The sequence below is a fragment of the Daphnia carinata genome, chromosome 6 (genome assembly GCF_022539665.2).
Source record: "Daphnia carinata strain CSIRO-1 chromosome 6, CSIRO_AGI_Dcar_HiC_V3, whole genome shotgun sequence".
In the NCBI taxonomy this organism is placed as follows: Eukaryota; Metazoa; Arthropoda; class Branchiopoda; order Diplostraca; family Daphniidae; genus Daphnia; species Daphnia carinata.
Genome location: NC_081336.1, coordinates 3,915,811 through 3,928,070, shown reverse-complemented (window position 1 = coordinate 3,928,070; position 12,260 = coordinate 3,915,811). Strand labels below are relative to the sequence as shown.

At 41.1% G+C, this 12,260-nt stretch overlaps 1 protein-coding gene across 1 annotated transcript; it reads right to left on the bottom strand.

The window, feature by feature from the left end:
• Positions 1 to 4,546: 4,546 nt before the first annotated feature.
• On the bottom strand, positions 4,547 to 11,548 carry LOC130690033 (facilitated trehalose transporter Tret1-like). The gene is made up of 3 exons (XM_057512994.2): positions 10,585 to 11,548; positions 7,843 to 7,961; positions 4,547 to 6,512 (listed from the first exon to the last, which is right to left on the bottom strand). Exons 2-3 carry the CDS (start codon positions 7,897 to 7,899, stop codon positions 4,941 to 4,943), a joined length of 1,629 nt encoding a protein of 542 aa, XP_057368977.1. The 5' UTR covers positions 7,900 to 7,961; positions 10,585 to 11,548; the 3' UTR covers positions 4,547 to 4,940.
• Between the last annotated feature and the right edge of the window lie 712 nt (positions 11,549 to 12,260).

Sequence of the window (12,260 nt, the reverse complement as noted above, 5' to 3'; positions counted from 1 at the left end):
TATTTTTTTTTTTTTCGTTTCTTCATTTTTATTTCGTTTTAGATGGCGGCTCCGGGTTTCTGGGAATTTTCAATTCAAAAGGGCTCCTCTTTTATGATTTAACTTTGGTGTAGGTTCGTACAGAACAATATTGAAATGTCGCGCACTTTAAAGGGCCAAGTGGTTCGGTCGGGGTCGCAGAGAACGCACGCAGATTGATCTGTGGTGTGTGAAATCAGTGTGTGTGTTTGTGTGTTTTGATTTGTCTGCCCATGTTTTTGAAACAGTTTCGCTTTTTATACCTTCAACGCTTAATACGGTTCTGCTCGTGTTCATCTGTTTATTTTAATTTTTCTTGTGGCTTTTCGTATTTATTTTTTGATGCCACTATGCCCTCGGTGTTATTCGTTGGGGAAAACTTTCGGATTGTGAATGACCCATCTTGATAATGGGCATTCGGATGTCTGTGCGCCATTGCGGATATTTTTCTTTTTCTGCGGCGGAATCAACATCAATGTCTCTACTACAGACTTGTACCATAGAGACACGAAGGGCATGCGAACTTGGAAGGAAGTTGGGTTTGTTTTTATAAGAACAACATTATGCGATTAAAAAATATCGCAGTTTCCGAATGGCTTCCAACGATGGGCGCATAATTTCATTAGACAGAAAAAAGCCGAGCATTAAAATTGATGTCGTTCCAAATTTCGTGATTCTGTTCGTGATGTACTTTCTTCAATTACGAATCAAAGTTTTGTAATTTAATATTCTCTTGTGTCTCCGAGACAGACTTGATACTATTAAAAGCCAACTTTTGGATGTTTCAATTCGTCATCCGTCAGAGAAAACTAAAGAAATAAAATAGAACAACATAAAATTCGATAAGCAGAGGAAGCTTATTGTTTTAACTCGTGTTTCATATGAAAATAACTGTCCCAAAAAACATCAACGGACATCGTGTCGAGCCAACTGAACAACCGCAAAAGCCGTTGGTGTGTTTTACTCGAACCGGATTGATTTCTCCTTCGTATCGGGGACAAGACCGGCTACAATATACGCCCCCCCTCTCTCTCTCTCTCTCTCTCTCTCGAGGGCATAATCAGCGGACTCAGGATGATGAGAAGACAGCTAAGCTCCGTTATGTGTTGGCATTGGCTCGACAGATTCGATACGTAATGAACGTCACGCGTGTGTGTGTGTGTGTGTCTTTCTCGTATTTCATTCCCGCCGGAGAAACGTATACGGAACGACATCGCGGTAAAGAAAAAATATATATGTATCCGGATTTATCCGGTTGGACGTTCTGGAACATGGCGAATGCAAAAATGAAAATGAAATAAGCTGGAAATTGTTAGACGCGAGGGAAATCCAAAGGGTTTCAATATTTTTGTCGATGCCGTTTCGGCCTATTGCCAAGGTTAAGTGTAGGACCATCTGCGCTCGGCAGGTCAACACGTTCCAGTGTAAAAAAAAAAATGTGGAACATAATGAGCTGATGATGAGCCATTTTTTTCTTTAATCTTCTTGAAAAAATACACATTTTATTGCAATTTAATTATTTTTCTTTCTTATGCTGAACTCAACTTTTGGCATCCAATGTTGACGTTTTCCTTGTCGAATAAAATCCTTCTCTTTTCTCGCCATTGCAACTGTTTTTTTTTTATTTATGGTTCCAGCTACTCCTTTTTTTTCGTTCGTGTTTTCGCTACTCTACAGTGACGTACAGAAATAATTTAACGAGCAGTCCGTTCGCACATGTACAGCTCCTCTCTTTATCCTTAAAAATAAGCCATCCCATGACGTTCTCACTCCAAAATGAAAAATGGCTTTCAAGGAAGACGGGGATGGAGAGGACATTTTACGTACAAAAATCGTGCGCGTAAAACACAGCTTTAAAGACATGTTAAAAGAACGAGTGAGATATAAGCCCACTGTTTTCGTTAAAAAAAAAAAAATAAATCCCTATATTTACCGCGTGTCGTATGACGCTTCACTAATGCAAAGCAAATTGTCTGTTTGGCAGAGCCAATTGTGATGTTTTATTTGTGGCTACAAAAAACGAATGAAAATGGCATTGGGCAATGAATAAATGTTGCCAAGATTTGAATGGCTGCCGCATTTGATATTAAGGAAATGCCCCGTCTAATCCACTTAACAAGTCTGCGCATAAACTTGTGCAAAAAAGAAAAAGGAAGAAGTAAGGCGGGCTTTTGTTGAATATTCTAAATTCGAAAGTTATTTTTCAAGGTCCAGTCGCCACGTCTCGCTTGGCCTACGCCAACTGTCACGGGCGGTATGCGCGTCTCTAGCGTCGCATACATTTCTCTTTATGAAATCAACGATATGAAAATGAGAATACGACGATTGAAAGACCTTGAGTTTTGGACGGCTATTTTTGAAAATAGCAGCTTCAACAACGGGCTTGTGGTGAGACATTCTTCTTCCTCTCTTATTATTAATTCGTGTGTTCTGTGTGTACGTACTGTATCAGATGTTCAAAGGAAAGAAAAATGGATCGATTATCTGATTGATCCCTTCACCTCACATCCGTTAGGAAGATATGCCCAGTGTCTACGACGTTGTAGCACAAACAATAAAAGAAAGCCAAAAATGAAATCGAAAAGTCTGGCAGAAATCCACGAAGTTGCAAATGATGCAGACTTCTTTTGTTTCCTTCCGAATAAAGCAGAAGCGCATTAAGTAAATACATTTTTTTTCCGTCATGAGCGCGAGGATGCAGTCAAGATGTAGAAAACTTGGCACGTTAATCACGTTATCGATCCAGCTAGAGAGCCAGGTTTATATCCTTGCGGCTGAGTTTTTTTTTTTATATATACCAAAGATTTCGGAACTTGGAAGGGGGGATAAAAACGAAAAAAAAAAAATCGGTGGCTGATGAAAAGCCTTCAGGGGCGTAGAAGAAGAAGAACTGTTAAAAGAGATGTGTCTAGTATAGTAGAGTGGAGAGGAAGGGGGGAGGGGGTTGATTCAATATTGATTGATCGCGACGCATATATAGCCAACAGCAATATGTTGGAGCTAATCGGTGACGAGGAAAGATGACGACCGTGAGGCACCATCTCTTATCACGCGACGTGCATATATACCAGTGGGCCCTCGATGTGTGTGACGCACGTTCTAAACACAGGCACATCGTGTCACCCTTTTTTTTTTTTTTTTTATTTTATTCAATTTTCCTTGTCGTCATTAGTGACACGAACGTGAGAGAATTCTCCCCTGGTATTGATGAGCTCTATAACAACAGCATTACGTAAGAGGCTGTCTGCTAGCTGATAAATGATGATTCACTTCAATAAAAATTAAAGCTGAATGCCTACACGATTTTAAAGAGAATGTCTTCTGTGTCTTTTTGGCCTGTGTGTATCTTGAAAGCCGAGTTCATTCTAAGCATTTGAATAGAAATGTGGAAAGAAAAGAATGTATTGCTTCCCAGACAGATCGGAAGAAGCTGCTCTTTTTCCAGGGCTCTATATATATAGTTGGATACATAGACAAGCACTTGAGAAGAAGAACTTTTCAAGTTACTTATAGCTGTCCGTCATGTCTTATGGCCACACGCAAGCAGCAGCCCTTCTCCAAAAAAGACGCGTGAAATGCTCTCAATAGACATTTTCTTTTTTTTTCTCGAGCTCTGTGGGACTCTGTCGTTACTATAGTTGGGAATCTATACAGAAAAGCTGCGAGCATATCAAGTCCCTTTTTATATCATTAATCGTAGTCTGGGGAAAAAAGAAATGCTCCTTTTCTTCTTTAATTCTTTTGCGTTCGACGTCCTTCGTCTCGCCAAACATGTCACGGATATACAGAAAAAGAAATAGGTAATTAATGGACTTTCTTTTGTTTTGTGGATTAATAGAAATATTTCTTTTATTATTATTTTTTTAAAACAATTGATTTTTTTTTTTTTTGGGGGGGGGGGGAGGTTTGGATTTTTGGCCATGCCAAAAAAAAAAAAAACTAGAAAGGTGCGTGTTCAAACCGGACGAAGGACGTAAAGCTTTAAGGAGAGAGACAATGACAACATTTCCAGACGGCCAATTGAAATGCATATTAAAACTCATATTGGAGTTGGACATCATCGATGTCGGCGGGCAAAGACAGTGGGAAAGTCGGAAGAAATGAAAAAGAATTTTGCAAAAAAATTTGTGTCAGCCATTTGAATTAATCTTTTTTTTTTTTTTGAAATTATATACACGATGACAATCCCGATGGGTGATAACGTGGAAACAAAAGGGAATTATTTTGCATGTTGAGATGCGGTGCCGGGTTGGCGCAATGCGCTTTCTTACAAGCCATTAAGGAGCGGCCAAGGGCAAGCGCCAAATTCAATTGCGGATTTCCTTTATATATGCGACTCAAGAAATCAACTACGGTCATGGAAGATTTGATAATTCCTCGTTTGTCTTGTTTTGTTTTCGGTCACCATGTTTGTATTTTTTCTTTTTGTGTCAACTATGTACAACAGGTTGCTTCAGACTTTCAACAAACATTTTCTTTTTTATACATTACAAGTTATTTATACAGATAAATATTTGCAAATGGGGGAAAGAGGAAGAAAATGGCAGGCGTACTAATACAAATATAAAAACATCATCATCATCATCATATATTTATAGTCATGACGAACGAACCGCCAAAGCCAATACAAAAGCGATTCCGATAAAAACCTGAAACTCATTTTTTGTTTTTTTTTTCCATTTATCCTATCAGACATGTTTATGTAAATGTGTACACCGATACGTAGATAATAAACGAGCAAATGACACAAGATTTTTTAAACAAAAAATTGCACGTTAGAATTTCCAAAAAAAAAAAATTCAAGCCAAAAAGGACGAACGCTTTTGTTTTTGCTTATCTAATTTTTTTTTTTGTCTTTTTCAGTTAAGGAAAGTCCAAAAATTTAAATTCAAGAGAACGCTATCTACAATTCGTCAGAGAAATCACGTAGGATTCTTACGGATAACGAGGTTGGCATCGGCCATTGACTCGGTCATTTCGTCGAGGCCGCGTCCGCGCGTCTCGGGCACGAAGACGAGGACAAAGACCAATCCGAGGAGTGAGACGATGGCGTAGATCCAGAAGGCGCCGTGAAGGCCGAAAGCCGATTCCAGGTCGACGAACGTCTTGACGCTGACGAAAGCGCAAGCGTAGGAGAAGGCGCTGGTGATGGCCCCGCCGACTCCGCGGTACTCTAGCGGATAGAGTTCGCTAATGAGCAGCCAAGCGATCGGCCCGACTCCGATGGAAAAAGCCACCGTGAAGATCAGGACGCAGACCAGCGGGATCCAGTCCAATTGCGAGTTGGCGTTCGATTGAAGGCCGGCGGATGCGATGGAATTCACCAACGAGCCGCCTTCCATGTAGATGAAAGTGCCGAAAGCGGCCAGGGCCAGCGTCATGAACAGGTTGGAGGCGATGAGGAGCGGCAGACGGCCGATCGTGTCCACCAGGAGGCCGGAAGTGATGGAGGCCAGCAGTTGGACGAACGCCACAATGACGGCCGCTCCGTGGGGGTCCATTCCGGCGAACGAGGCGCGGAAGATGGGCACGGCGTAGAAATTGAAGGCGTGCGCGCCGGACATGCGGTGGAAGAGCATCACGCCGCAAGTCGTCAACACGGGACGCAAAAGCCTCTTTTGCTTCCACAATGGCGTGCCAGTTTTAATGAGAGACGGAAGGCCGTCGGATGTGACGGCGGCGACGGCCGCAGCCGCAGCGGCCGCACCGGAAGACGTCGAAGAAAGGGCTGAAGATAAAGAACACGGCGCCTTTTGTTTCCTAACATTGGCCTGGATCGTGTTCCACTCTTGACGGACGTCCGTCTCTTCGCCTCTGAGCCATTGGAGCGATTCGGCCGCTTCGTCCTCCCGTCCGCGCAGCGACAAGCAACTGGGCGTTTCGGGGACGTAGAAAGCGGCGATGAGCAAAGTGAGCGGAGCGGCCGTGACGACCATGGCCAGCCGTCTCCAGTCGAGATAAGCGCCCAGACTGAAACTGACGAGCAGTCCGACGTGACTGGCCATTTTGGCCAGGGCGCAGAGCCCGCCTCTGATCTCCGGCGAGGCGATCTCGCTGATGTAGACGTGCGAGACGAGTAGGACGATGGCGGAGCAGAATCCGCAGCCAAAGGCCGTGACGTACATCATGGCGACGCTATTAGCGAAGACGGTGAGGAGCCAGAAGAAGGAGAATGGGATGGCGATGGCCAGCAGGGTCCGTTTCCGTCCGTAGCGCATGGCCACACCGCCCAGCGGGCCGCCGAACAAGGCGCCCAGAAGCGACAAACTGGCGATCCACGAGCCTTCCTGGTTGGAAACGCTAAATCCGCCGCCGGCCATGGCTCGAATCGGGGCCGAACTGTTCCCACCTCCGCCCCAATGGCCCCTCTGATGTTGGTGATGATGTTGATGAACGGCATTGAGGCTCTGCAGCGACGCAAGTGCGGGCGAACTGTAACCTTTACCCAATCCAGCAGCGAACGGACCCAACGACACGGCCAGCGTCGCTAATATCTGAATTTTGAATAAACAAAATGAAAATTCATTTGTTTTAAATAAATTGGGAGGGAAAAAATACAAAACGCGATGACATTTTGGGGCGTTTACGTGTTTGTATTCATTTATAGGATTTCTTTTTTTGGTTGAAGGGTCTGCTTTATCTTTCGTAGAGTTTCTTGACCTAGTTATGCAATAACTCGTTTTGTCCCGATCGATGGACTCTTTTTTTTTTTTTTTTTTTTTAAGTTATACGTGTACGTGATTGTGGCGGGAAGCATACGTTACACACACACACGCCGGCCTCTCAAATATGAATAATCTTTAAGAAAAGATGATCCCGGCGGCTTGTCGGTAGTCACGTAAAACAAAAAAATATATTGAGCCTATTATACAGCGTGATCGTGTAGGTGCGCAGGCCATTAACTCACGGCCCCATAAAAGGGGGCGTTGTGCCTCTGGACCGCTGACAAATTAGCTCCCCTCTTGTATGCGCTTCTTGTACACACAGTGCGATAGGTTTTTATTTTCCTGGGCCTCGGCTTATCATCACCAGTCGATCATGACGATCTTTTTGAAGGACTAAAAAAAAATCAGGTCCTCGAAGAATTTCTTACACGACTTTTGGCGCCGTGAACGCCTTAATTGGAACAGCCTGAATCTTGTTTCCTTTTCTTGTTCTATGGAATTTTTTTTTTTAAATCGTAAATTTTGACACCCAACTTCATTCCATTGTGAGATTTTATCTGATTCTCTTTCTTCGGGAGTGTTACGTTTTTAAAAATTTAAATTCAATAATTTAAATAAAAAACGAGGTGATAGGGAACATTGATGTAATTGAAATGACGTCAGTTCGCGTGTCTGCTGTTACGTGTGGAATAACCATAGAATTTTCAAATCCAGTCCCATATAGAAATGCGAACAAGATCTCGATTCACGATTGGGAATCCTCGTAAATAAATCAAATAAAAGAAATCTGTAGCCTTATTACCTATTCTAGATTCTCTGTCTGTTTTCATCGTTCGCAGCATTTATATACATCCGTCTAAGGTTTAAGCTTTTATACGGCAACGAACAAAACCTAATATGGGGAATTATATTGCTAGCTTAATAATTTATACGTTGTCCATTACACGTCATCATCAAATAGCGAAAATTGCGTCGTAATGAACGATAAATGTGACGCAAACAATGCGGGACAAAGTCCCAAGTTGAATGTCTAAATATTTAGTTAGCGAAATTATGTCGCTTTGCGTAAAGAGCACGGGGGTAGTATGCAGATCCAATTATGGACACGGTAAGTATTACATGCGAAATGATACAAGGACGAAAATTAGCGATGGCTTACTTGGCCCATGTATTTCGGCTCGCTGGCCTGAATCAGCTGCAACGTTGAACTTGGCATTCTTCTTTGTTTCTCTTTCGTGTTTCTACGTCTGATTTATTCGCCTGCCTTCACAGGTGAATCTGTAAAAGTGACAAAAAGAAGAGATTATGAATTATGCAATAGGATTTGCATGTCGTGAGTTATGTGACTAATAGCTTTGTCCCGAAAAAAATCAGAGCAGCTGGTTGGCCTTTTCCCTCTTATATTTGTTTACTTTTAAAAAATAAACCGAATGAGGGGGAGAGAAACTAAGAGGGTTAAAACAAAAACAGAAATTGGATTCTTATTTCTCTTTCTAAAAAAAGACATTCTTTTTATTGTTACATAATACGAGAGAGCTGTACGGTTTCCCTTTTCGTATGTACGCTTTTTTCATTTCCTTTTATTTTTTCGTGTGCTCTATACCTCGAACTTGGCGCTCCCGGAATATCCACGCCTCCTTTTTTGTGTGCGTTTCTTTCAGAACCTGGTTTTTGTTATTGTTTGGGTTGAAAAACAGTCCCATTAACCTGTGAGTGGCGTCGTGTTGTCGTCAGTAGCGCGAGATTTAAGATCGGCTACTACACCGGACTTTTTAAGAACCTCTCTATTCTTTCACCAACATTTTTTTTTTTTGTTTTTGCTAGTCGTCTATATGTACTATGTCGTTTTGTTTTTAACTATTATTGGGTATATTCTTTTCTATAAATATATAGACACACAACATACGCAGGAACCGCGGAATGGTTACGCTGTAATTGTATCCCGTAAAAGCTGGAATTTTGAGCAGAAAAAAAGAAAGAATATTGTTTTTTCTCCTTTAACCACGCCCTTTTTTCACAGTAAACAAATAATAAAATATAAAATAAAAAAGGTTCCTAATGTCGTCTAGATTTATGGGTTCATTATCAGCGAAACAGCGACTATCAAATGTATTTTTTGTGTGTGTGTGTAGAAAACGATGTGCCGCAGAGAATTGTGTACATCAACAAATCACGAGTTTTTATCAAAATAATGTTCCATTTTCGCAAAATCTGAACCGCTTTTCATTTGTTGTTTTTTATTTTTTTTACAGTTCGTGCTTTATCCATTCATTATCGCCTCAATCGCTCGTGTCCCGCGTGCTCGTTTGCTGACGTCTCTCTTCCGTGAATAAGAACAAGGGCCCTCGTTTCTTTATTTTCTCTTCAACTCACGCTCGGTTTCCTCATGCCAGCCTTTACCAATTCCAGTGATCCGGGGGTGAATGGGGTTATTATAGAACTGAATATAAAATCGTTTCTTTTTTGTTTCTTTCTCTCGCCCCTTTATTAGGTTCGCAGCATCAAAAAATCAAGATATTATTCTTTGTGCGGAGCGTGATCTTCTCGAATGCAAACACGCCATTGTTTAGTGCCGTACGTGATGTATTCAATCACGATGTCCTTTTTTTCTAATTATGTGTGTTTTTTTTTTTTTTCTTGATATCTTTTTAATTACAATTAGCGTTTAAAATTTACTGTAGACTGGTGGGAGTTTGCGCTTCGATGGATTTCTGCATTGGGACGCAGCGTTTCAAATGACTAAGCAGTTGGATTCAGCCACCCATTTGATTCAGATCTGGTGCCCCCCTCCCCCCTTCTTTTATTTTCACGTTTCGATGAATGGAATATAAGCCGATTGATAAAAAAAAACGGAAGGAAGAAATAGAAATCGATTGCGATTTTGCCGGCTGTCCCTTTTTTTTTTACTTCTGTATTTTTCTGCCCGACTTACTCCCCCCTTCCTAACTTCCGCATCCTTCCGGTTCCCCCTTTTTATTTTTTCTTAACAAGAGGGACACACAGCTATAACCGAAAAAAAAAGAAAAGGGTTGCTAAGAGGGAGGCTTCTCGTAGGACATCAAAGACAAGTACGTTAATTTCTCCTTTCTGTACTAGAGGAACCCCACATTCCCCCCCTCTTTATTCTTTAGAGAAAAAAAAAGGGGGGACCCCCCGTTCACTGCGAAATGCAAATAACTTGCGGCCATTGGTAATTTCCAATAATCAATGTTGGCCGTCTGGCTTTTTGCCCAGCATCTTTATCTCCGCCCTTCTTTTTCTTCCTTCGAGTGTGTGCCTTTTCTATTCATTTTGATTTTTTTTTCTCTTCTCCTTCGAATCAAAACATAATGGCTCGAGCCTATTCAACTGCCACGACCATACACAATGTCTGCCACCAGCAACGGCCCGAACGCGCAGAATAAAAGGCTACACTCGAATATATGCAGCACTGACTATGTAGGGTCGAAAGATGCCCATAGACCTAAAACTACATATGTATACAGTCCTTTTTATCAACAACATATAAAACTATACAAGAATCAAACCACTATCCCAAACGAAAAAGAAAAAAAAAATAAGGAAAAACAAAAAATCGCCCATTGGTACCGAATGACCGGCATCTATTTAGAATTAATAAATCGTTCTGTATTTTTTAATAAATACTGGGAGGAGGGGAGGAAGAGAGGATATATAGCCCCGACTATACGCAGGGCATTTCTTGCCTATTTCATTTTTTTCTAAACATATACGATACCTAAAAGTATAGGTTTATAGGTATCAAAAAATATCTATATATTTTTATGATGATGGTATTGACCGAATAAGTACAAAGGATTGAAAATGAAAAAAAAAAAAATCGGATGACCATCATCCTTTAAAAAAAAAAAAAGAAAAGGGTTAGAGTTTGGAAAAGACTTACCTTCTGTTGATGTTGTTCAGCTTCTTTCGGAATTTCTTCTTTTTTTTATTTCCGACTGGAAAAATATGTGAAAACGAGGTGAGATTCACTAGAGAGTCCCACTGGAGCTGTTTTTTGTTTCAAAATCAAAAGAAGGGGAGCGATATGGATCCCCACACACAAAAAAAGGTGGCGATGTCTATGTCAATTTACTTCTCTCTCTCTTCGTATACCCCACCGTTTAGGGAACTTATTGCAGAAAAAAAGAGAGCGATGTTCCAGCACTTTATTATTCTTCTTCGGGGGGATGAATTTCTGCTTTGGTGCAGTTTCCTTTTAGCGACTGGAAATGTTCAGGTGGTGAGTAGCCATTGTCGCAGCGGGGGATCTTCTCCCATCGGTCGGCACCTTCAAGAATTTTCACTTTTTTTTTTTTTATTCTTTGTCTCTTTTTTTGCAAAAACGAAATAGAGAAATGGGGAGGAAACTATTTCCGCGGCCACTTAATTGTATACGTTCGCATTGATGACTCTTCTCATGGAAAGCTCCTCCCTTTGATATTTTGTGTGTTCCCCCCTCTCGGTGAGAGAATTCCACTTTAAGAGATGCTGGAACGAAGAAGACTTAGAGGTGTACGCACAAAAAAAAAAGAGGAGAGAGAAAGAAACAAGAAACAACCTTCATTAACTTAGCCGAAGAAATAGCACTTTGTCTTCTTCCTTTTGTCGGATGAATTTCAGAACCTTTTTCTTTTGGAACGGCCAACTAGCGCACTATTTCACACAACAAGATTGAGTTTAAAAAAATGACCCACAATTCGATATTATAAATTTGTTTTTCCTCTCATCGAAAGATGCTTCACTTAACAGAGAGCTATTTGTTCCATGTAGAAAAAAACAAAACAGAAGCGAACTTTAGTTGATTGTCTATCGCAGAGAGCAAGCAAGAGAGAGAGCGATGTGTGTACGACTGTCCCGTTCGGTAGACAGAGTCTGACTGAATGAAAACAGAGCTTTCCCCTAGCTGGTAATAGTTTGAGGCAGCGATCCACTCGGTTGAATATATATGTGTGCGTATATACTGTCCGTTTCTTAGCAGTGTGTGTGTATATAAATATACACACAAACTGTGAATGCGATGTTGTGATGGGCGCTACTGATTTCTCCTTCCGCAAATCAGCGACCGAGACATCCGCGAATCGCAAATCCTTCGTCTTCTTTCAATCGCTTTCAAAATCTTTTTCATCAGCTTCCCCTTTTTCTTTTCTTTTGTGTGTGTGTGTGTTTTCGGTAGTTTGTGAGAGATATAGCGCTGTGCTGCTCGTGCGAGTGATGATAGGGAACGCTTCCAACCGAACTTTGGATAGAACTGCCAGATTTTTTAAAATCGAAAGAGGGAAAGAAAAAATAACAAGAAGCATTGCCGAGTCTTCATTTTTTTTTTTATTTGTAAGAAAGCTAATATATATATATACCCCTCCTATCAGTTTATTTCTCAGAGACAGCCAGAGTTCAATAGGTGATATGAAATATTAAAATCTAAAAAAATAAAATAAATGGAGGGATAGAAGGATGAGGGCGGACCCCATGTACATATTACATATCGAATGGCAGGACAGGCAGCCAATATGTATCAAAGGCTTCTTTTCGTTTTCTTTATTTTGAATCTAAATCATTTTGTTCTATTTGATTTATTTT

Coding starts and splice junctions, on each gene's coding strand:
- LOC130690033 (XM_057512994.2), bottom strand. CDS start 7,899: ATGCCAAGTTCAACGTTGCAGCTGATTCAGGCCAGCGAGCCGAAATAC. Junction 6,513..7,842: donor AGCCGAAATACATGGGCCAA/GTAAGCCATCGC, acceptor TTCAAAATTCAG/ATATTAGCGACGCTGGCCGT.